Below are 24,688 nucleotides of genomic sequence, written 5' to 3' on the forward strand. Positions count from 1 at the left end.
ATAGGGTGTACCTAGTGTGGATCCCTGGCCACTCAGGGATCTGTGGCAATGAACAAGCCGATAGATTGGCTAGGATGGGGGCAACAACTCCATTTATTGGACCGGAACCTGTCCTGACAATCACCAAGGCTATGATCAAATTAGAACTATGGAACTGGCTTAGGAAACAACACACAGGGTATTGGACCAAGGTCCATAAACAAAAACATGGTAAGGTAATGATGCCCAAGCCATGTTTTAAAAGAAGCTCTGTAATCCTGGGATTGAACAGGAAAGAGATCAAACTCATGACTGGACTGATGACTGGCAATGGGAACCTCAAAAAACACCTACACACAATGGGTATAATGGAAGAGGACCCTAAATGTAGGATCTGTGACGAGGGTGAAGGTACTGCATCACAGGTAATCTTTGAATGCATGGCACTGGAGAGTAAAAGATACAGAATCTTCGGGACAACTAGACCCGAAGAAATTGTGTCTAACAAGAAACTGGTAGAGGGACTCATTGCACTATTTAAGGGCACTGGTTGTCTTTACTAGATATACAGGGAGCGATACTACACAATACACCTAGTTTCAGTGCGGGCAGTGGAGGGTCGGACCTAAGCTGTTTTAGCTCTCCTGTTAAAATCAATCAGTTAATCAATCAACCAAAAACTATTCCATGCCAATGGCGAATTAAGTACTAACAACATAAGTCACCATTCCATTTTCTTATAAAAATAAATGGAGAACTGATCCCCTTACTATAAGATATGTGATGTAGAGGCCGTTTCAACACAGTGCAGCCCAAGAGCCAACAGATATCTAAGTTAATCAGGCTAAGTGTCATTCCCTTGTCATCTGAAACTATATTGGTTGCCCTCCCATTACCATCAGTAGAATACACAGGAGCGACATTTGAGGAGCATCAGAGTCTAGGGCATGAGAGACCAACTCCAAGGCCAGGGCAAACACTTTGGCCTCAGACAATGACCACCCTGAGACTTCCCACTGTCTACTTTGCAGCATACCCCATGCACAGCACCTATGTGGGGACAGTCCTGTTCAACTTTCATCAAATGACAGTCAGGATAGTCTGTATGTTTCTCTATTGAGTGGAAATGAGTGGAGAAAGGGAGTGCTAGCGAGAATCCGAAAAATGTTGTAAGTAGGGGTTATGACACTTAGATTCATATGTATGTTATTATAAGATGACCAAGATATTTACCTGAGAAGGGCACGAGGCTTGGCCAGACAGTTGTTATGCTGATTTGAATACTCACATACCCCACCTTCACCTTATACAGTGTTATGTTTTGAGAGCTCACTTATAAGTCACTCACTTTGGTTGTGGTGTTGTGTTTTCCTCTCTGCTATATCTCAACACGGTTTTTCATTTCTCTGCTTCCTGTAGATTGTCTCGCATGTAAAATTTCATCCCCTCTTTTGGGTTCCCACTCCTGGCTTCTTGTTGAGCCATCATCTATCTGCTCTTATAGTTCATGTTTGTGCCAACGGTGACATAACAACATATTGAAATTTTGTGTAAAGGACACTGGCTGAAGTGGCAAAATTAAAAAACATCTACATGACTACTTTGCAATTCACAGGATGGACAGGCATAGTGTAGGCAGTCTCTTCAGTAGATCTCTTGTATCTTCTAAGAGTGATGCCAATAGAACACCTTTATAATAGGCCACACAGGGACACAATTTGATTAGAAGCCACGTGTGAAGAATGATATCAAAAGCCCTCTGGGACTCCAGAAATATGGAATCAATCTGACAACCGCTGTTGATAGCAGTGATTCCTTCATGTGAATAAAGAGGTAGTTTTGTTTAACAAGATATTTTCTGAATCTGCATTTCAACCTACTGTTTTCTTCAATGTAATTCATAGTGTTCAGGGTACATTTCCCAAAGTCCAACTACAAATCGACATCAGTGATATGAGTCTATAATTCAGTGCATTACTTCTATCCTTTCTTATATATTGTATGACCTGTGCTACTTTCCAGACTTTAGGTATGGATCTTTCTATAAGAATTTTCAATATGGAGCTATGACATCAGCAAACTCTCTGGTCCAGGAATACAATGTCCATGTTTCTCTGATGTGTTTTATTTCTCACTTTCATACAGATGATTTCCCAAAACATCTAACCACTTGTTTTTCATTTTTTTTTTAAGTTTTGCCCAGAAAGGATGAAATACAATACATTTAAACATCAATATGTATAGAAACTTTTATAGACACTGACACTGGCATACAGATAGTTGTCCTTCTTGAGATAATTTAAAGCAACTTGTATGACTTCTGGTCTGACATCCAACTTATGCTTGATACTGATCAACAGCAACTCTTCTGTGATCATGATGACAACAGCAATCATTAGACTGCTTGGCAGCTGCTCAAAAACTTCCTCCACGATTCACGAGAAGCGACAGATGGCCTGCTTTTGCTGAGTTAGAATTACTCCATAGTACTCTTGGATATTGATAAATGCATGGAGTAATTCAAGAAGATACTTTTCTGTAAATGACAAGTCAGTGAAAATGAAGGGCACTTCTTCCAACTACATATTGTCACATATTGCTTCAGAAGGAATGACAGATCTAACAATGACTGATAGCATCTTGCACATAATTTTCCATCAACATCATTGTCAACAGACATGTTGTTGCTTGCCAGCAGCTAACCAATCCTACTGTTATCTGCATACCAAACCAAAAGATGTGGAAACATTTGATGATCACAAACACAACAATACTGGATCAGGAAAGTGTCAGTTTCTGCCAAGGATTTTCTTGATACTCTTTCAGGTAATTCTGCACTCTTGGACGATCTTTTCCTTTCTTGGTCCTTCTTGCATGCCTCTTTGCCTTCTGTGTTGCTCGAAGGCCTTTTGTGTTTACGGGGAGTCTTGTGGTTGGCCAGGCTTGTGTACCTCCTCAAGTGATGCTTGGGATATACAGCTGAGTCAGCTTAAGACGACCCCTGACAGGTAACAGCACTATTGCCTACTTTCACCTCTTAAGTGGCAACAGCTGCAGAAGAAACAGTAGTCATATATAGAGCTGTGAAACACTAAGTCAATCTATAAATACATTTTCAAAACTTTTTGCTTAGCATCTTTTGCTCTCTATGTCCTGAATTTAGTAATTGGTTGAAGGGAAACATTTTTTACTGTTAAATATCACACAAATGCAACTTTTTATGTACAAAACATCTAGGCCTTGAAGGGACAAACTTTTCGACATGCCATTTACATAGGTAGCTGGGCTAAACTTTCCTATGAGCCGTCCATGAGCTGCTCTTGTTTGCAGTAGAGCACTAGTGCTGGCTAAGCCTACGCTTGTATGGTTGGTGGCACCCACCTGCAGGCAGACTTTTGTAGAACAAGTAGTTGGAAAATATGAATTATTCACATGTAGCTGAATATTGATGTTTATGGTGTAAATAAAGATTTCTTCTGGGCATTTCTGCAATTAACGTGTATGACTAATGATTCTGCTTTGAAATACATATTAATGAATACACCCAAACTTTGGAATATTTGTAATGGTGACAGGCTAATACTATTTAATTAATACAAAATACATAATTTTACTTGTGGTGACAGAAGCGCACAAATTCTTCGTGCAGTTGACAATAACCCTAATGTCAGCATCAGAGAAGTTGTTGCTGTACAAGGTAACGTTGACCACGTCACTGTATGGAGAGTGCTACATGAGAACCAGTTGTTTCCGTACCATGTACAGAGTGTGCAGGCACTATCAGCAGCTGATTGGCCTCCACGGGTACACTTCTGCGAATGGTTCATCCAACAATGTGTCAATCCTCATTTCAGTGCAAATGTTCTCTTTACGGATGAGGCTTCATTCCAATGTGATCAAATTGTAAATTTTCACAATCAACATGTGTGGACTGACGAGAATCCGCACGCAATTGTGCAATCACGTCATCAACACAGATTTTCTGAGAACGTTTGGGCAGGCATTGTTGCTGATGCCGTGATTGGGCCCCATGTTCTTCCACCTATGCTCAATGGAGCACATTATCATGACTTCATACGGGATACTCTACTTGTGCTGCTAGAACATGTGCCTTTACAAGTACGACACAACATGTGGTTCATGCACGATGCAGCTCCTCCACATTTCAGTCGAAGTGTTCATACGCTTCTCAACAACAGATTCGGTGGCCGATGGATTGGTAGAGGTGGACCAATTCCATGGCCTCCACGCTCTCCTGACCTCAACCCTCTTGACTTTCATTTATGGGGGCATTTGAAAGCTCTTGTCAACGCAACCATGGTACCAAATGTAGAGACTCTTCGTGCTCGTATTGTGGACGGCTGTGATACAATATGCCATTCTCCAGGGCTGCATCAGCGCATCAGGGATTCCATGCGACGGAGGGTGGATGCATGCATCCTCGCTAACGGACGACATTTTGAACATTTCCTGTAACAAAGTGTTTGAAGTCATGCCAGTACGTTCTGTACGTTCCATGATTAATGTGATTTGAAGAGAAGTAATAAAATGAGCTCTAACATGGAAAGTAAGTGTTTCCGGACACATGTTCACATAACATATTTTCTTTCTTCGTGTGTGAGGAATGTTTCCTGAAACTTTGGCCATACCTTTTTTGTAACACCCTGTATAATATTGCCCTTAAGTACATATACCTTACACAGACCCTCTATATACTCCCTCCACCTTTCAGTTTTCCCTTATTTGCTCAGGACTGTTTTTCCATCTGAGCTCTTGATGTTCATACAGGTGGTTCTCTTTCACCAAAGGTCTCTCTAACTTTCCTGTGGGCAGTATCTATCTTACCCCTTGCGATATATGCCTATACATCTTTACATTTGTTCTTTAGCCATTCCTGATTAGCCCTTTTGCCTTTCCTGTTGATCTCATTTTTTATGGCTTTGACTCATTTATTTAGTTTTTTTTTTTAATTTATTTTACTTGTCTAGTTCTGTAGGACCAAATTTAGGATCAGATCTCCAAGGTCATGGAACGTGTCAGTACATGAAATTACAATATAAAAGTAATAACAGATAAAATGTTTATGAAGCCAAAAAAAAAAAACAAGCCAAAAATTAGTTTATGTGAATGCACTCAACAATATAACACAGCAATCAGCTTAAATTTTCAAGGAACTCCGTGACAGAATAGAATGAGTGACCCACGAGGAAACTCTTCAGTTTTGATTTGAAAGCACGTGGATTACTGCTAAGATTTTTGCTTTCTTTTGGTAGCTTATTGAAAGTGGATGCAGCAGTACACTGCACACCTTTCTGCGCAAGAGTCAAGGAAGTGCGATCCAAATGCAGATTGGAATTCTGCCTAGTATCAACCAAGTGAAAGCTGCTAATTCTTGGGAATAAGCTGATATTGATAACAAGAAACAATAGTAAAGAATATATGTATATTGAGAGGCCAATGTCAGAATACCAAGGCTATTGAGCAGGGGTCAATAAGAGCATGGTTGTTTTGTTTCATTTCACTTTGCCCACACTGAGTAAGAACTTAACTTAAAAATTTGTAATTATCCAGGGACCATGAACCATTGTGGGAAATGAAACTCAGGCCACCATTGCCATTTACATTAAGAAGCAATACAAAATATACCCTCCAATTTGGCATTGATCAGAATTTTGAAGCTTGTGTTGTAGATGTAAAATTAATGGTTAGTCCATAGTAATAGTCACGATATTCTGTGGTCCAACTGCTGATTCTGAGTTACTTATAAACCAATTACATGCTTAGTAAAGTTTTTAACTTATAAATCGAATAATGCACCAGTACCATAGTATTAAGAGGACATTATAATTCAAATGTTCAAACAGAATTAACGGCACTTGCTATCCACCTATGTAACTAAATAAAAGGCAGGCTTTGTTTCTTTTTTTCCCACCATACACATGTTGCTTCCTTTTATTTATGAAGCATCATTAATAGCCCATAATACGTAATGTTTCATAAATACAAAGGAGTGAAAGGTCTAATATAAAAATAAAGACTTATGTAGTTGTATACACAGACCAAATCTGCAAGAATATAATAATGACAACAATTGTGGTAAATAATTCATTATGCACTCCTGTGTATAAGTGTATTCCTGTTGAACTCCATTGCCATTGCACTATGATATGTATTATGTTACAGGACGTTATGTTAAAAATGCAATATTTGTTTCTACTGTGACAAGCAAAAACACTGTTATTGGTTATACAGATCGGCTGTCCCACCATCTTAGCTTACCATCATTGCTTACAGCAGATGGTACCAACATACACTTCACTTCAACATAAGAGCACTGACGGCCGTTTGTAAATTTTTACTGGCAGCAGCAGCTATTCGCAAAATATTTCAATTTTCCGAAATCACTAATAAGTTTTTCTCAATTACTGTCACTTTCTTCACGAAAATTAAATATTTGTTAGCAAAACTAGACCTCAGGCAGGTCAATTTGTTATCCCACTTGTCCATTTGCCTCTCTTTGTTGGGCTTTGAAAATTCAGACAAAAACTCAGTGCACAATTCATAGGAGGTCATGTTTTTGTTACACTCAAACATTCAACAAAAAAGGAAAAAATATAAAAAAGCAGCAAATGAAACAGGCAAAAGGGAATACAGACCTCTAAAAAAATTAGCTTGATAGGAAATTCAAAAGGCCAAGACAGGAATGGCTGGACAAATTACACAAGGATTTAGAAGTATGCATGACTAGGGGGAATACAGATGTGATTTGTAGAAAAGTTATGGAGACCTTTAGAGAAAAAAGAAGCACCTGTTTCATTAACAAGAGCTCCAATGGCACACCAATACCAAGCAAATAAAGGAAAACCGAAAAATGGAAGGGACATACAGAAGGGCTATGTAACGGAAATGAACTGGAAGGCAATATTATAAAAATGGAAGAGGAAGTAGATGAAGATGCGTTGGGAGATGTGATACAGTGAGATGAATATGACAAATCACTGAAAGATGTAAATTGAAACAAGCCCCCCTAGAGTAGATGACATTCCCCCATAATTAATGAGATCACTGCAAGAGCACCAGCGATGACAAAACTATCACCTGGGGTGCGTGTCATATGTGGTTGCTATTCTTATACTCTGAGGTGGCAAAACTTATGGAATACATCCTAATATTGTGTTGGACCCCCTTTTGCCTGGTGTAGTGCAGCAACTTGACATGACATACTCAATAAGTCATTGGAAGTACCCTGCAAAAAATGCTGAGCCAAGCTACCTCTATAGGCACCCATAATTGCAAAAGTAGGGCTGGTGCAAGATTTTGTGCACAAACTGACCTCTCGATTATGTCCCACGAATGTTCAATGGGATTCATGTCGGGTGAACTGGGTGGCTAAATAATTCACTTTAATTGTACAGAATGTTTTTCAAACCAATAGCGAACAATTGTGGCCCAGTGACAGGGCACATTGTCTTCCATAAAAATTCCATTGTTGTTTGCAGTAAATGGTCTTCAAGTAGCCAAACATGACCATTTCCAGTCAATCATCAGTTCAGTTGTCCGCCCTGATAGCTGAATGGTAAAATATAATAAAGTATTGTACCATTTCCTTTCTCCTTTTACTTTTTTAGTAAAATGTTCAGAGGCATATTTAATTTTTGTTCGTGGGTGGGCAGAACCTGAAAGGGGGGGGAAGGTCAGCGTGACACACTGCCGTCCTCGGGGGCTCGGGTTCAATTCCCAGCTGGGTCGGGGATTTTTTCCACTCAGGGACTGGGTGTTGTGTTGCCTTCATCATCATTTCATCCCGATCTGGTGCACAGGTCGCCCAATGTCGTGCCGAATGTAATAAGACCAGCACCAAAGTGGCTGGACCTGCCCCGTAAGGGGCCTCCCGGCCAATTATGCCAAATGCTCATTTCCATTTTTTCCATCAGTTCAATTGCACCAGAGGATCCAGTCCATTCCATGTAAACACAGCCCACACTATTATGGAGCCACCACCAGCTTGCACAGCGCAACTTTGGTCCATGGCTTCGTGGGGTCTGTGTTACACTCGAACCCTACCAACAGCTCTTAGCAACTGAAATCAGGGCTCATCTGACTAGGCCACAGTTTTCTGATCACCTATTGTCCAACAAATACGGTCATGAGCAGATGAGTGGCAGAGCAGGTGATGTCATTGTGTTAGCGAAGGCAATCATGTCGGTCATCTGCTGCCATAGCCCATTAATGCCAAATTTCGCTGCCTGTCCTAATGGATATGTTTGTTTTACATTCTGCACTGATTTCTAAGTTTATTTCACACAGTGCTGCTTGTCTTTTAGCAGTGACAACTCTACGCAAATGCCACTGCTCTCAGTCGTTAAGTGAAGGTCATTGGCCACTGCATTGTCTGTGGTGAGAGGTAATGCCTGAAATTTGCTATTCTCGGCACACTTTTGATACTGTGGAGTTCAGAATATCGAATTCCTTAGCAATTTCTGGAATGGAATGTCCCATGCATCTAGCTCGAACTACCATTCGGTGTTCAAAGTCTGTTAGTTTCTGCTGTGCTCTACAATTTCTACCTAATCCTTCCTGCCTCCCTCCCCCCCCCCCCCCCCTCCATTCCCACACTGACAATTCCTTCATGCCTCAGCATGTATTCTATCAACTGACCCCTTCTTTTAGTCAACCTTTGGCATATATATGTTTCCACCCAAGTCTATTCAGTACCTCTCATTAGCTACTCAATCTACTCATCTAATCTTCAGCATTCTTCTGTAGCATCACATTTCAAAAGTTCTATTCTATGCTACAGCCAGTCTGCATTTTACATCCTCTCTACTTTGGCCATCATCAGTCATTTTACAGACACTTATAGTGTCTCATTTTCTAATGTCATTCCTCCAGCATTGTGTGATTTAATTTGATTGCATTCAGTTACCGTTGTTTTACTGTGGTTGATTTTCATCTTATAACATGTTTTCAGAACATCATCCATTACATTCAGTTATAACCATGACACACAACCTTCTCAATCACTGCTTCCCACTCACGTCCTTCAATTCATAACTGCAATCTGGTTTCTGTACAATTTGTAAATAACTTTTGCCTCCTGCCTTTTGCTTCCTGCCTTTTACTCCTGCTACCTGCTACTTCAGAGTCTATTCTCATCAACAATGTAGGAAACAACAGATCACTACTTACTATAAAGAAGACACGTTAAGTTGCAGACAGAACAATTATAAGACATTTACATAAAGCTTTTGGCCACACTATCCATACACACAAGCAAGCACACCTCTTGCATATATGTGACCACTAACTCAAGCATCTCAAGCCTGAATGCGACTATCACATGGAATGCAAGTAGCAGTCTAGAGGCAGCAGGGATGGGGAAGGGATAGTAGTGCATGGTTGGGGGGAGAGACAGGAATGCTGTCTGGTAGTGTGTGCCGGGACTAAAACGACCACAAGCACAGTATCAGGAGGTTGTGGGGCATGGAGGTGGGGGTAAAGGGAACACAAAAGGAGGAGAGAGGGGACGGGTGGGAAAGTGTATTGGCAGAGGGCAATAAATAATGCAAGTGTCTTTTAATTGTGCCTGTCTGCAACTTAACGTGTCTTCTTTACGGTATGTAGCAATCTGTCTTCTCCTGCCTGGAATTTCTATTCTAGTCAACATTGTCAAAATTGTTATTTAAATCTACAAATGTAACGAACATAAGTTTACCTTTCTTGACTCTATCACTGAAGAAGGTCAGTATTGCCTCCCATGTCCCTACATTGCTCCAGAACCCAAACTGATACTGATCTTCCCCAAGGTCGGCTTATATCAGTTTTTCTATTCTCCTGTAAATTATTCAGGCCAGTATTTTTCAAACATGATTTATTTAACTGATAGCTATGTAGTCCTCCCCCCCATGAACCATGGACCTTGCCGTTGGTGGGGAGGCTTGTGTGCCTCAGCGATACAGATAGCCGTACCGTAGGTACAACCACAACGGAGGGGTATCTGTTGAGAGGCCAGACAAACGTGTGGTTCCTGAAGAGGGGCAGCAGCCTTTTCAGTAGTTGCAAGGGCAACAGTCCGGATGATTGACTGATCTGGCCTTGTAACAATAACCAAAACGGCCTTGCTGTGCTGGTACTGCGAACGGCTGAAAGCAAGGGGAAACTACGACCATAATTTTTCCCGAGGACATGCAGTTTTACTGTATGATTAAATGATGATGGCGTCCTCTTGGGTAAAATATTCCGGAGGTAAAATAGTCCCCCATTTGGATCTCCGGGCGGGGACTACTCAAGAGGATGTCGTTATCAGGAGAAAGAAAACTGGCATTCTACGGATCGGAGCGTGGAATGTCAGGTCCCTTAATCGGGCAGGTAGGTTAGAAAATTTGAAAAGGGAAATGGATAGGTTAAAGTTAGATATAGTGGGAATTAGTGAAGTTCGGTGGCAGGAGGAACAAGACTTCTGGTCAGGTGACTACAGGGTTATAAACACAAAGTCAAATAGGGGTAATGCAGGAGTAGGTTTAATAATGAATAGGAAAATAGGAACGCGGGTAAGCTACTACAAACAGCATAGTGAACGCATTATTGTGGCCAAGATAGATACGAAGCCCACACCTACTACAGTAGTACAAGTTTATATGCCAACTAGCTCTGCAGATGACGAAGAAATTGAAGAAATGTATGATGAAATAAAAGAAATTATTCAGATAGTGAAGGGAGACGAAAATTTAATAGTCATGGGTGACTGGAATTCGAGTGTAGGAAAAGGGAGAGAAGGAAACGTAGTAGGTGAATATGAATTGGGGCTAAGAAATGAAAGAGGAAGCCGCCTGGTAGAATTTTGCACAGAGCACAACTTAATCATAGCTAACACTTGGTTTAAGAATCATGAAAGAAGGTTGTATACATGGAAGAACCCTGGAGATTCTAAAAGGTATCAGATAGATTATATAATGGTAAGACAGAGATTTAGGAACCAGGTTTTAAATTGTAAGACATTTCCAGGGGCAGATGTGGACTCTGACCACAATCTATTGGTCATGACCTGTAGATTAAAACTGAAGAAACTGCAAAAAGGTGGGAATTTAAGGAGATGGGACCTGGATAAACTGACTAAACCAGAGGTTGTACAGAGTTTCAGGGAGAGCATAAGGGAACAATTGACAAGAATGGGGGAAAGAAATACAGTAGAAGAAGAATGGGTAGCTTTGAGGGATGAAGTAGTTAAGGCAGCAGAGGATCAAATAGGTAAAAAGACGAGGGCTAATAGAAATCCCTGGGTAACAGAAGAAATATTGAATTTAATTGATGAAAGGAGAAAATATAAAAATGCAGTAAATGAAGCAGGCAAAAAGGAATACAAACGTCTCAAAAATGAAATCGACAGGAAGTGCAAAATGGCTAAGCAGGGATGGCTAGAGGACAAATGTAAGGATGTAGAGGCTTGTCTCACTAGGGGTAAGATAGATACTGCCTACAGGAAAATTAAAGAGACCTTTGGAGATAAGAGAACCACTTGTGTGAATATCAAGAGCTCAGATGGAAACCCAGTTCTAAGCAAAGAAGGGAAAGCAGAAAGGTGGAAGGAGTATATAGAGGGTCTATACAAGGGCGATGTACTTGAGGACAATATTATGGAAATGGAAGAGGATGTAGATGAAGATGAAATGGGAGATACGATACTGCGTGAAGAGTTTGACAGAGCACTGAAAGACCTGAATCGAAACAAGGCCCCGGGAGTAGACAACATTCCATTGGAACTACTGGTGGTCTTGGGAGAGCCAGTCCTGACAAAACTCTACCATCTGGTGAGCAAGATGTATGAAACAGGCGAAATACCCTCAGACTTCAAGAAGAATATAATAATTCCAATCCCAAAGAAAGCAGGTGTTGACAGATGTGGAAATTACCGAACTATCAGTTTAATAAGCCACGGCTGCAAAATACTAACGCGAATTCTTTACAGATGAATGGAAAAACTAGTAGAAGCCGACCTCGGGGAAGATCAGTTTGGATTCCGTAGAAATACTGGAACACGTGAGGCAATACTGACCCTACGACTTCTTAGAAGCTAGATTAAGGAAAGGCAAACCTACGTTTCTAGCATTTGTAGACTTAGAGAAAGCTTTTGACAATGTTAACTGGAATACTCTCTTTCAAATTCTAAAGGTGGCAGGGGTAAAATACAGGGAGCGAAAGGTTATTTACAATTTGTACAGAAACCAGATGGCAGTTATAAGAGTCGAGGGACACGAAAGGGAAGCAGTGGTTGGGAAGGGAGTAAGACAGGGTTGTAGCCTCTCCCCGATGTTATTCAAACTGTATATTGAGCAAGCAGTAAAGGAAACAAAAGAAAAATTCGGAGTAGGTATTAAAAACCATGGAGAAGAAATAAAAACTTTGAGGTTCGCCGATGACATTGTAATTCTGTCAGAGACAGCAAAGGACTTGGAAGAGCAGTTGAATGGAATGGATGGTGTCTTGAAAGGAGGATATAAGATGAACATCAACAAAAGCAAAACGAGGATAATGGAATGTAGTCGAATTAAGTCGGGTGTTGTTGAGGGTATTAGATTAGGAAATGAGACACTTAAAGTAGTAAAGGAGTTTTGCTATTTGGGGAACAAAATAACTGATGATGGTCGAAGTAGAGAGGATATAAAATGTAGATTGGCAATGGCAAGGAAAGCGTTTCTGAAGAAGAGAAATTTGTTAACATCGAGTATAGATTTAAGTGTCAGGAAGTCATTTCTGAAAGTATTTGTATGGAGTGTAGCCATGTATGGAAGTGAAACATGGACGGTAAATAGTTTGGACAAGAAGAGAATGGAAGCTTTCGAAATGTGGTGCTACAGAAGAATGCTGAAGATTAGATGGGTAGATCACATAACTAATGAGGAGGTACTGAATTGGATTGGGGAGAAGAGGAGTTTGTGGCACAACTTGACCAGAAGAAGAGATCGGTTGGTAGGACATGTTCTGAGGCATCAAGGGATCACCAATTTAGTATTGGAGGGCAGCGTGGAGGGTAAAAATCGTAGGGGGGAGACCAAGAGATGAATACACTAAGCAGATTCAGAAGGATGTAGGTTGCAGTAGGTACTGGGAGATGAAGAAGCTTGCACAGGATATAGTAGCATGGAGAGCTGCATCAAACCAGTCTCAGGACTGAAGACCACAACAACAACAACAACAACAGCTATGTAGTATTCATAACGTTCAGCACGTGCCTTCTTTGACATTGGAATCATTACACTCCTACCCAGTTCTGAAAGTATTTTGGCTGTCTCACATTTTTTGCACATCACATGGAATAGTTTTGTCATGGCTTGTTCTCCCAAGGATCTCATTAATCCTTTGACTGCTGTGCATGAATTAACTCATCATGCTCTTGCACTTTCTGTCAATCCAACTTTTTAGTTGTCTGTACTCCCTTTTGCTCATGTCAGTTGCTGCATTTTTGTATTTTCTACCTTTATCAATTAAATTCAATAGCTCGTACATTGTCCAAGGGATTCGAATGGGCTTTTTTCTTCTTGCCTATATGATCCACTACTGCCTTCAACATTTCCTCTCTGAAGGATAGCCATCTGTCTTCTGTTTTTTTCTTCCCATAACCCTTCTTGAGTAAATCACTGTCTATTCTCCATTTGAAACTCTCAACAACCTCTGCTTCTTTCAACTTATTCAGGTCCCATCTTCATGATTTCCAACTTTTCTGTAATCAACTTATTCAGGTCACATCATCTTAATTTCCAACTTCTCTGAAATTTATTCAGCTTTACTCTGCAGTTCAAAACCAATAAATTATGGTCAGAGTCCACATTTGTCCATAAAAATGTTCTGTAGTTTAAAATCTGGTTTCAAAACCCCTGTCACACCATGATGTAACCTGTTTGAAAACATTCCTGTGTTTCCAAATTTCTTCCCTGTGTACAACCTTCTTTCATGAGTTTTTAAACCAAATATTAGTGAAGATTTTATCATACTCTGTCCACAATTGTACCAGGTGGCTTCTGCTTTTACTCCTTACATAGAGTTCTCTTACTATATTTCCTTCTCTTTCTTTTCTGCTATTAAATTCCAGTCCCTCATAACAATTCTCTCCCTCAACAATATGAAAATTTTTTGAATCTCATCATACATTATTTCAATGTGTTCATCAAGTGCAGAGGCTGTTGGTACACAAATTTGTAATATTGTAGTGGGTGTTGGTTTGTGTATCTTGGGTACAATAATGAGTTTACTATGCTGTTCATGGAAGCTCACCTGCATTCTATTTTCTTACTCATTATTGGACCTGCTCCAGAGAAAACCATATTTGATAATGTATTTTTAACCCTGTCCTCACCTGATCAAAAGTCTTGTTCTTCCTGCCATCACACTTCTCTAATTCCCATTACATCTAACTTCAACCTATCTATTCTTCTTTTTAATTCTCTATACTACATATCAAACCCAGTAACTCAACTTTCCACACTGTGACAAGTATACTGGCAATTTTGTTTTTCCTGGAGATATTTGTGTGTGTTGAGGTGTAGTTTACCTCTGGACCATTTTGTGCACGAAGATGCCTCCATTTGGCAATAAAATAGCACTGCACGTCCTTGGTAAAAATACCAGCTGTAGTTTCTCCTCTATTTCAGCCCTTGACAGAACCAGCACGCACAGAAATGTTTGCTAATGTTTCAAGGGCTCATCAGTCAATCACCCTGACTGTTCCCCCTGCAACTACTGAATGTGCTGCTGCCCCTCTTCAGGAACCACATGATTTCTCACTTCTCTACAGATATCCCTCTGCAGTGCTTGTACCTATGGTAAAGCTATCTGTCTCTTTGAGGCACACAAGTCACTCCACCTTAGCAATGTCCATGGTTCATTGAGCAGCAAGACATACAAGAGAGGCAAAATACACTCAAACTTCAAGAAGAATGTAATAATTCTAATCCCAAAGAAAGCAGGAGTTTACAGCTGTGAATATTACTGAACTATCAGTTTTATAAGTCATCCTAGCTGGCAATATCCTGACACCAATTATTTACATAAGAATACAAAAGTGGTAGAAGCCAGACTTGGCGAAGATCAGTTTCACCTTAGGAGAAATGTAGGAACACCTGAGGCACAAATGACCCTGCAACTTATATCAGAAGAAAGGTTCAAGAAAGGCAAATATATGTTTAAAGCACATGTAGATTCAGAGACAGCTTTTGACAATGTTGACTGGAATACATTCTTTGAAATTCTGAAGGTGTCACAGAGAGAACTTAAATTGAATGAAAAGTTATTTACAACTTGTACAGAAACCGGACTGCAGTTTTAAGAGTTGACAGGCACGGAAAGCAGTAGTTGGGATGGGAGTTAGACATGGTTGTAGCCTATCCCTGATGTTGCCCGAAAACTATGAAACCAAAACAAAACAACTTTGCATTAATTCATGAAGATACTGTGCCATCCCAGCAAAAGTTGTACTGTAAAGACATAAAAAAAAGCTTGGAACAAGAAGTGTATCTCGTGACAAAACACATGTACACAAACCTTATGTGTTTCATCGACTGCATAGGCGGCATTAAATTTTCCTGTTTTGTAGCAAATATTTAAATTTAATCTTCGTATCAAGGAGTAAACTCTTTTAATGTAATAACTTCTATGCTATTAATAAAGGGAAAGAATGCTCCTAGATGGTTGTTCTCTTCCTCTCTCTTCACTTGTTTCTAGTATTAGGAAGGAGATATCTTGTAGCACAAAAATAATGTAAGCATTTGTACTGTTAACCTTGTTAATATGGTATGTTAAAGTTTATATGTGAGTTATTTCAATGTCCAATGAGCCCTCTGTCATATTCCTTGCATTGAATTAATATTTCTTAAGACATTTACAGCTCCACAATTTTAGCAGCCACTGCTTCAACGGTCGCCATTATGAGTCAACTTAAAAAGCAAAATCATAGCGGAAGCACAGAGACCGCCCGCTTTAACATTTTAAAAAAAATGTTTTGAACCGCAATGAGGCGCAGTGGAGAGCAACATTAGTTTTAAGATTTTACTTTTCAGCTTACGCCAAGAGCCAGGATTTGACTACCACAGCCTGAATATGATTGTAAGAGGAGTACTCCGAGTATTGGGTGGGACCACAATAATTTCAATATTTGAGTCCATGCTCTTAAAGTACAAATACACGTAGGCTAATTATAATGCTGGTATATTTCCATTTTCAAGTCTCCCGAAGGGCCACGTTATTTGGTGCCCAACATGGGGCTCAAAAATTTGTGTGTGTGTGTGTGTGTGTGTGTGTGTGTGTGTGTGTGTGTGATTGTGATTTATGTAATTACATAACCACTGTGTGATATTAATGCATATGTAAAAAAAATTTTCATGCACAACAACCAACACCCTGAGACAAAAGAAAGAGAATGTTCTTGAGAACGGAAACCAAAAGAATTGAAACAGCAAAACATGTATAACAAAAAGGTAAGGCTTAAAGTGCAAGAGCCCTGGAAAAATTTATGCAAAATATCAAGGCCAAATGCAGGCATCCTCGGTAAAAGCAGTAACCAGTGCTATGAGTGTAGCGAGTGCTTTTGTGTGTTTTATTTTGGAAGGGATGTACACTCCTGGAAATTGAAATAAGAACACCGTGAATTCATTGTCCCAGGAAGGGGAAACTTTATTGACACATTCCTGGGGTCAGATACATCACATGATCACACTGACAGAACCACAGGCACATAGACACAGGCAACAGAGCATGCACAATGTCGGCACTAGTACAGTGTATATCCACCTTTCGCAGCAATGCAGGCTGCTATTCTCCCATGGAGACGATCGTAGAGATGCTGGATGTAGTCCTGTGGAACGGCTTGCCATGCCATTTCCACCTGGCGCCTCAGTTGGACCAGCGTTCGTGCTGGACGTGCAGACCGCGTGAGACGACGCTTCATCCAGTCCCAAACATGCTCAATGGGGGACAGATCCGGAGATCTTGCTGGCCAGGGTAGTTGACTTACACCTTCTAGAGCACGTTGGGTGGCACGGGATACATGCGGACGTGCATTGTCCTGTTGGAACAGCAAGTTCCCTTGCCAGTCTAGGAATGGTAGAACGATGGGTTCGATGACGGTTTGGATGTACCGTGCACTATTCAGTGTCCCCTTGACGATCACCAGTGGTGTACGGCCAGTGTAGGAGATCGCTCCCCACACCATGATGCCGGGTGTTGGCCCTGTGTGCCTCGGTCGTATGCAGTCCTGATTGTGGCGCTCACCTGCACGGCGCCAAACACGCATACGACCATCATTGGCACCAAGGCAGAAGCGACTCTCATTGCTGAAGACGACACGTCTCCATTCGTCCCTCCATTCACACCTGTCGCGACACCACTGGAGGCGGGCTGCACGATGTTGGGGCGTGAGCGGAAGATGGCCTAACGGTGTGCGGGACCGTAGCCCAGCTTCATGGAGACGGTTGCGAATGGTCCTCGCCGATACCCCAGGAGCAACAGTGTCCCTAATTTGCTGGGAAGTGGCGGTGCGGTCCCCTACGGCACTGCGAAGGATCCTACGGTCTTGGTGTGCATCCGTGCGTCGCTGCGGTCCGGTCCCAGGTCGACGGGCACGTGCACCTTCCGCCGACCACTGGCGACAACATCGATGTACTGTGGAGACCTCACGCCCCACGTGTTGAGCAATTCGGCGGTACATCCACCCAGCCTCCAGCATGCCCACTATACGCCCTCGCTCAAAGTCCGTCAACTGCACATACAGTTCATGTCCACGCTGTCGCGGCATGCTACCAGTGTTAAAGACTGCGATGGAGCTCCGTATGCCACGGCAAACTGGCTGACACTGACGGCGGCGGTGCACAAATGCTGCGCAGCTAGCGCCATTCGACGGCCAACACCGCGGTTCCTGGTGTGTCCGCTGTGCCATGCGTGTGATCATTGCTTGTACAGCCCTCTCGCAGTGTCCGGAGCAAGTATGGTGGGTCTGACACACCGGTGTCAATGTGTTCTTTTTTCCATTTCCAGGAGTGTATGTACATTTGTGTTAGTGTTTGAAATTCTAGCTGTGTCAAATTAAATCCAAGATGGGTAAAGAAGTTCAGGCCAAGGCACCTTTATCTAACGAGAATCATTTGCTGGATAAGGAAGTAGAAAACAATGTACAGAATGTAAATTAATCCCATGCCATCGCATCAGAAAACATACCTTCTGAAGTGGGGGGAGGGGGGGGGGGGGGGGCAGGCCCTGCGGATATCAAATAATGCACCACAGAGTAAGGAACATGTGAGACCTGTAACTCCACTGCACGTGCAGGGGAGAGAGTCAAGTGGTAGGATGGGTGGGACACCGGTGTTTTCACCTATCCCCGACACCTTTGCAGAATTTTAAAATGTAGACAAAAAACTGAGTACCATACATTCCGAACTTGTGGAAATGCATGGTATATGCAAAGAAATACCGGATCTAATCCATAACTTAACTAGTGAGATGCAAAATTTACAAATAGCTCACACTAGCCTTAAAGATGAGGTTCACAACCTGACAAGTCGTGTCAAAAATGTAGAGCTGGGGGCACATCAAAACATACCGTATTTACTCGAATGTAAGCCGCACTTTTTTCCCGGTTTTTGTAATCGAAAAAACTGCTTGCGGCTTAGAATCGAGAGCAAAGTAAGCAGAAGTTCTGAAAAATGTTGGTAGGTGCCGCCACAACTAACTTCTGCTGTCTAATATATGTAGCGCTACACAGGCATGCTTTGCAGGCACAAAGATGAATATTGGCGCCAAAACCTCTGCGTCAGTAAATAAATTAAAAGAAAAGGTAGAAGAATGTAAAAATTATGCCATGTATTCTTTCGTGTTTGCTGCAATCTCATTTAAATCCTGTCTGCCTAATAAACTACGAAACTAGAGTGAGACAACAGCAAACGCGGTAGAATATACATATCATGTCATGTTTATATTCGTATTATTCTTATGCTAAGTAGTGATACAGTCAGAAATGAAGCACGGCAACTGACTAGATTTTTAAATCTAAGATGACTAATTTCTGTGCAGAATGTAATGTACTAAAGAGGTGTCTGCAAAGATTTTCAAACGGAGAAAAAGTTTAGCTAAACTCTTGTTCAGAACATCTTCTATCATACACAATCTATAATTTGGTTCTTGTTGATCATTATCAAAGAAAGCAGCAGTGTAAGTAACAACAAATAGCAGTCTCTTGCCATTATTTCGCTTATGAGACAATTCCTCTTTTAATTGTAAGCCGCGGTAGAGCGCACAAAACAAGCCATGCCACGAGCGACGACAGGTCGTAAAACACTCACCATCAGAATGCGACAAACAATGCTTGACACATTAAAATAATGCAGTTTCAGCTTAGAGTGACGTAAACACCTATAACAAAGAGAACGGCACTCATCAGATCAAAGCAAAATAAGCAATCGATTCAAAACAGACGAAGCGCGTGAAAAAGGAAGGGTACTCGTACAAATAAGGACGGAGCGCCCGACGCATAGCAATGGTTACTTGGTAAAGTTTAACAGTTAAGCTTCCGACTCGAACCAAACTACTGTAGCTGTATCTTCATCCATTCGACCTAAATTGTCTCTCATGTTACAATGAACCAACTTTGTTTCGATTTGGAGGTGCAGTCTAAAACTTTTCTCTCCCCTTGAATTTCGAGTCTCAAATTTCAGATGTGGCTTGGATTCGGTAATTTTTTTTTTTTTTTTTTTTTTTTTTTTTTTTTTTTTTTTTTTTTTCCCTTCAAGTCTCATTTTCCAGGTGCGGCTTAGATTCGAGTAAATACGGTAGACACCCAAGCACTGAAGGTCGAGAAAGAGCTTGATGAATGGGTATCTGTAAAGGATCGTGAAATCTCATCAGAGATCGAAGTAAAAAAAAAAAAAAAAATCAGCTGTTGAAAAAGCAACAGCGGATTTGAGCGCAAAAACCGATGCCAGCGCTGCCGCAATTCAAGCAGAATTAGTTCAGATAGAGTCACATGTACCAGCAGAGTTACCCGTTTGGCAAAAAGATGTCGCTCAGAGACTAACCGAAATGCAAAAGCAACCTGACAGTCGAGGACTGGTATCCAGCAGTCTGGTTCCTAGCTTGGAAATGAGCAATAACATACACAATGCACAGAGCACTTACTCGCATGCACCAGCGGTTGACAACAGCAATTTAGAGTGTGGAATGCCTTACTGATATATAAGGATAGAAATGGATAGTGGTAATTCACTGTACCATAAAGAGGATAATGTTATTAAACATAGGCAGTTTCAACCGTTCAACAATGGAAAGCGTACCGTACACCCCGTGGTGTTCATTAAAAGTTTCTGTAATGTTTTTCCACATACACTGTAAAAACATAATACAGCAAGAAAACCAAACCATGTGGTAAGAAGCCATAATAATAAAAAAAAAACACTGATGAAGCTGCAACTGCAGTGAAACATGTCTGGGACCAAAAACAAAACTGTGTTTTGCTGAATGTGGACCCACCCAAAAACACTTGGAAACAAAAAAACATCATAAGGTCATTAAAAAATACAAAATCCGGAAGCTATGATGGATTGTCTATCAACATACTGAAAAGATGCATAGACAACATATATGATGCCATGACCACAGCAGTAAATGATGTACAGTGGAACTTCAATTTTACATTCTCCGATTTTACACTTTTTATGATTCTACACAATAATTCATAGCGCCTGTGAAAAACCCATAAGATCAATACCACAAATTACCCAATTTTACATTTTTTTCCTAGTAAGGTTTACCTCGATTCTAAGTTCTTACTCGATGTCTCGCTTGACTTCATCCTGTTTTCTTCCTATTGCCATTTGATGTGGCTGAACGAGTTATAAGTGGTCAAAAGGCAGATGGTTTGCACCGTGGGTGGTGGTGAAGTTTAAGGAATATTTTAGGCTGCTGTGGAAAGGGGAGACACGAGAGAGGAGATGCTGATTTAATCCACGATTGGTGTTGCCAACACAACTTGCAACATTTAGCTTCGCCTCACAATATTGATACAACTACTGCTAGGTTGCAGTGGTAATGGAAAAACAAGACAGTCAACGAGAAGTGTTCTGGGCTGCAATGGTGACAAAGTTAGTTATTAAGCAGATTCCCACATTTATGCATATGGTTTAACCACTTAGCCGCTGTGATGTTTTTGGTTTAAATCAACATGTTCACCAGTTTTTGCTCTTTTCTGGGTGAGCACAGTGGATGATCTCTTAAAAACACATGTTTTGAACGTACAATTTGTGGTCATAGCATGATGGAAAATAGCCCAATTATATTGTACCTAGACACCAATAAAAATGTTTGACAAATTTTTAATTGCTGTGATTTTTTTATGAACACATGAAATTAGTTATCACAAATTGTATTGCATTGTATATTTAATTTCCTTCACTTAGATTTTATACAAAATATTGGTCAGGATTGCGATTTTTAATCATATATGCCAATTACATGTGTTTTTGCTCATATTTTTTGGGTTTTAACATTTTCTTGATTCTGCATTTTCCTCAGTTTTGCGTTTTTTAAGTCTACACTACACAAAACATTCACTATAATTGCATCAGGGTGTTTCCCAGACAGTCTAAAGATAGCACAAGTAATCTCAATTCACAAAAGGATGATAAATCCTAAACTGAATACTGCTGCCCCATCTCAATCTTACCAACATTTTCTAAGGTGGCTGAGTAAGTTATTTACAGACTAATGACACTCCTAAGTCAACACAATTTAATATTACTGACAAAATGATAACTGTCATAGAGAACAAGGAGTATGTTACTGGAATGTTCATTCACCTAGAAAAAGCCTTTGATTGTGTCAACATGACCATATTATTTTACAAGCTGTGGAACCCGGGTATCAAAGGAACAGGCTATGAGTTAATAAAATAATATATGGGCAGTAGAAAACAATTTGTCTTGCTTAAAACAAACAGTGAGTCTATCAAATCCAAAATTACTGTAATGGAGTGCCTCAAGGTTCTACCCATGCTCAATGCATTTGTTAACCTTAAAACTGCCCTCGCCAAGGCTGTCACACTCGCCCACCCTGATCCTGAGGCCCATCTCTCGATCACTACTGACGCCAGTGACTGAGCTGTGGGTGCAGTTTTAAAATAGCACACCACTGATTCCACCCAACCACTCTGCTTCTTTTCCAAGACACTAAGAGCCAGTGTTATTACCAACCAACCATACGTGATAACCACAGTACTAATAATGATTACACAAACAAATTATAACTCTTAATCCTAATACAGTTGATAAGCCAGAGCTACATTATCAGTTCTTATATAAATGCTTAAAATTAAATAAATTATACTAATTGTTACGCATTGCCACAAAATTCCTGTAAAGAAAACTATTCAAAAGATAAAGTTTCAGCTGTTTTTTGGATTTAATCATTCCCCAAATGACTAATTTAACATAAAATGGAAGTTAATTGTATATTTTTATGCTTGAATAATTTACTCTTTCTGTATCATGTTGAGATTTTTTTATATCTTTGTGAAGATCATGTTTACTTTTTGTATCGTGGTCATTATATTCACTGTTTTTTTTTTTTTTTTTTTTTAAATTGTATAATTATTGTTAACATAGCACATTAGTGAAAAAAATGTACAGGGATGGCATGAGGAGGATTCCAAGCTGTTTGAATAAGTTCCTGCAAGAGCATCTGGGATGCACTCTAGCCGTAATCCTGATGACTCTTTTCTGTGCAATAAAGACTTTGTTTGCTCGTGACTGGTTACCCCAAACTATGATGGCATATGTCATAAGTGAATGGAAATATCCTAGGTATGCAGCTTTGTTTCCAAGTCACAAAAAGATATAACTGAGTGAATGGCGAATGCTGCTGAATTCAATCTTTTACATGGGTCATTGATGCGAACTGACCTGTTTATATTGTTGTTTATGTGTAATCCCAGGTATTTGGAAGACTCAGTTCCCAGTATTTCTTTCTCACCACATTTTATTTCAATTTTTCCAATTTGTTTTATTTATTTGCTGTTTGAAACTGTATGAATTGAGTTTTGTTCACATTGAGTGACAGGTCATTTGAAGTGAACCAATCTAGAGCTTCTTTGAATACAGTGGTCACAGTGTTCTCTGCACTGCAATTAGGTGTTCGGACAATCGTAATGGTTGTGTCATCAGCAAACAAGGTGAAGTGTGCCTTTTGTGTCATATAGCAGAACAGATCATTGACGAAGGTGAGGGAGAGATTTTTTTAAAAAATGAACACTCATACAACACAACAAATAAAGAAAACTTTACACTCACCTCACATCACTGAAAACTGTGTGCTCAGACTCCTCAGTACATAGCTTTGACAAATTTAATAAATAAGTAAATTCTTCACAAAATAATACAGTAAGTGTGACAAAATTTCAAATAAGTGAATTGTAACCTTGACATCTCTCCTGTACACCAGACATAGGTTCTGAAATTTTGTACGTTATGAGACAAATAAAACACATTTCACATTAATGAACGTAATTCAATGAGAGACTACATCATCAAATATGCACTCAACTCCCGTAGTGGGGCAGCTTTGCAGCATTAAATGCGTAAAATATATTAAATGTTTTCAGCTTGAGTATGACATATTTGGGGTTAATTAATGACATTGCACTGAAAAATAACAGAGTCGGATGTAGGTCAGTATTTACAAAATTTTTGTGTGTGTTCTCATTTCACTGTAATGATTTTGCTATTGTTTATTGTACCTGACAGTTTGTAACATGTACAAGGAAGGGCACATTTGGGTTTTTTATGAGCAGTATGTATGAGTTCTATATACCTAGAAGGTTTTGCAAGTTATTGAGGCTTTCAGGATCATTGTAGTTTATAACCACTGTGAAATATCACGATCCTGCAACATAGGTACCAGTAATTCATATTCAGAGCATGGGATCTAGCTCAATTTTTGTGATTACTTGGGTTTACACGCACATTGTGAATAGGCCTACGTGTTAATTCACATGTATCACTTCAGCGAAAATCCAACAGAAATTTGCAGACTGCTTATAAATTGAAGACACTGTCATTAAACTTGTTATACTAGCTTTACAGAAGAATGATAATGTGGCCAACATAATTTCCCGTGGTTGCACGGCCTAACAGTGACTGGGATACTTTTCTCTTGTCTATTTGCAGTTTCACTCGTTTTAAATATTGCTGTCTATTAACTCCGTTAATTGAATAATATTCCAAACACGTTATTCTTACAAAGCTAGCTAATTTTTAACTCACTTTATTTTCAGGTTTTTAATGGAATCTTTACACCTGTAGACACGAGGTGTAAAATCATTTTCACCAGCGTACGTCGTAACACTGTGTAACTTCATAACGCGCGCACGATTATTGTCACGGTCAAAACAAGCTTTCTCGTTGCCTTGGTAACTAAAAACGTATTACCAACCTACACATCGGCCGAGGAAAACGTCCATAGGTACAGGAAAGAACACAGTTAAACGTTTTACTTACGAGTATATACGTCCCGGTAATGAACAAACACTTGCATTTCGCACCAAAAATGTATGTCAGCTGCTGTCGTGAAAAAGTCCGCTATACCACCACATTTCATCATGTGATTATGGCAGCATTTCAGCGCCTTTTTCAAATTAGTCTTTCTCAGTCTCTCAGACGTCGCTGTATGCGTTTATGTATAA

At 40.2% G+C, this 24,688-nt stretch overlaps 1 protein-coding gene across 3 annotated transcripts in view; it reads right to left on the reverse strand.

Moving 5' to 3' along the window:
• LOC126203162 (Meckel syndrome type 1 protein) overlaps positions 1 to 24,401 on the reverse strand; it is a 141,779-nt gene extending 117,378 nt beyond the window's left edge. For all 3 annotated transcript variants that reach the window (XR_007540230.1, XR_007540231.1, XM_049937403.1), the window contains exon 1: positions 24,270 to 24,401. Coding sequence is in view for 1 of the 3 variants with exons in the window: in XM_049937403.1 (XP_049793360.1) it covers positions 24,270 to 24,364 (95 nt within the window). In the remaining 2 variants the exon portion in view is untranslated. The remainder of the gene's footprint in view (positions 1 to 24,269) is intronic.
• Positions 24,402 to 24,688: the final 287 nt, after the last annotated feature.

This window comes from Schistocerca nitens, chromosome 9 (genome assembly GCF_023898315.1).
Source record: "Schistocerca nitens isolate TAMUIC-IGC-003100 chromosome 9, iqSchNite1.1, whole genome shotgun sequence".
NCBI classification, from domain to species: Eukaryota; Metazoa; Arthropoda; class Insecta; order Orthoptera; family Acrididae; genus Schistocerca; species Schistocerca nitens.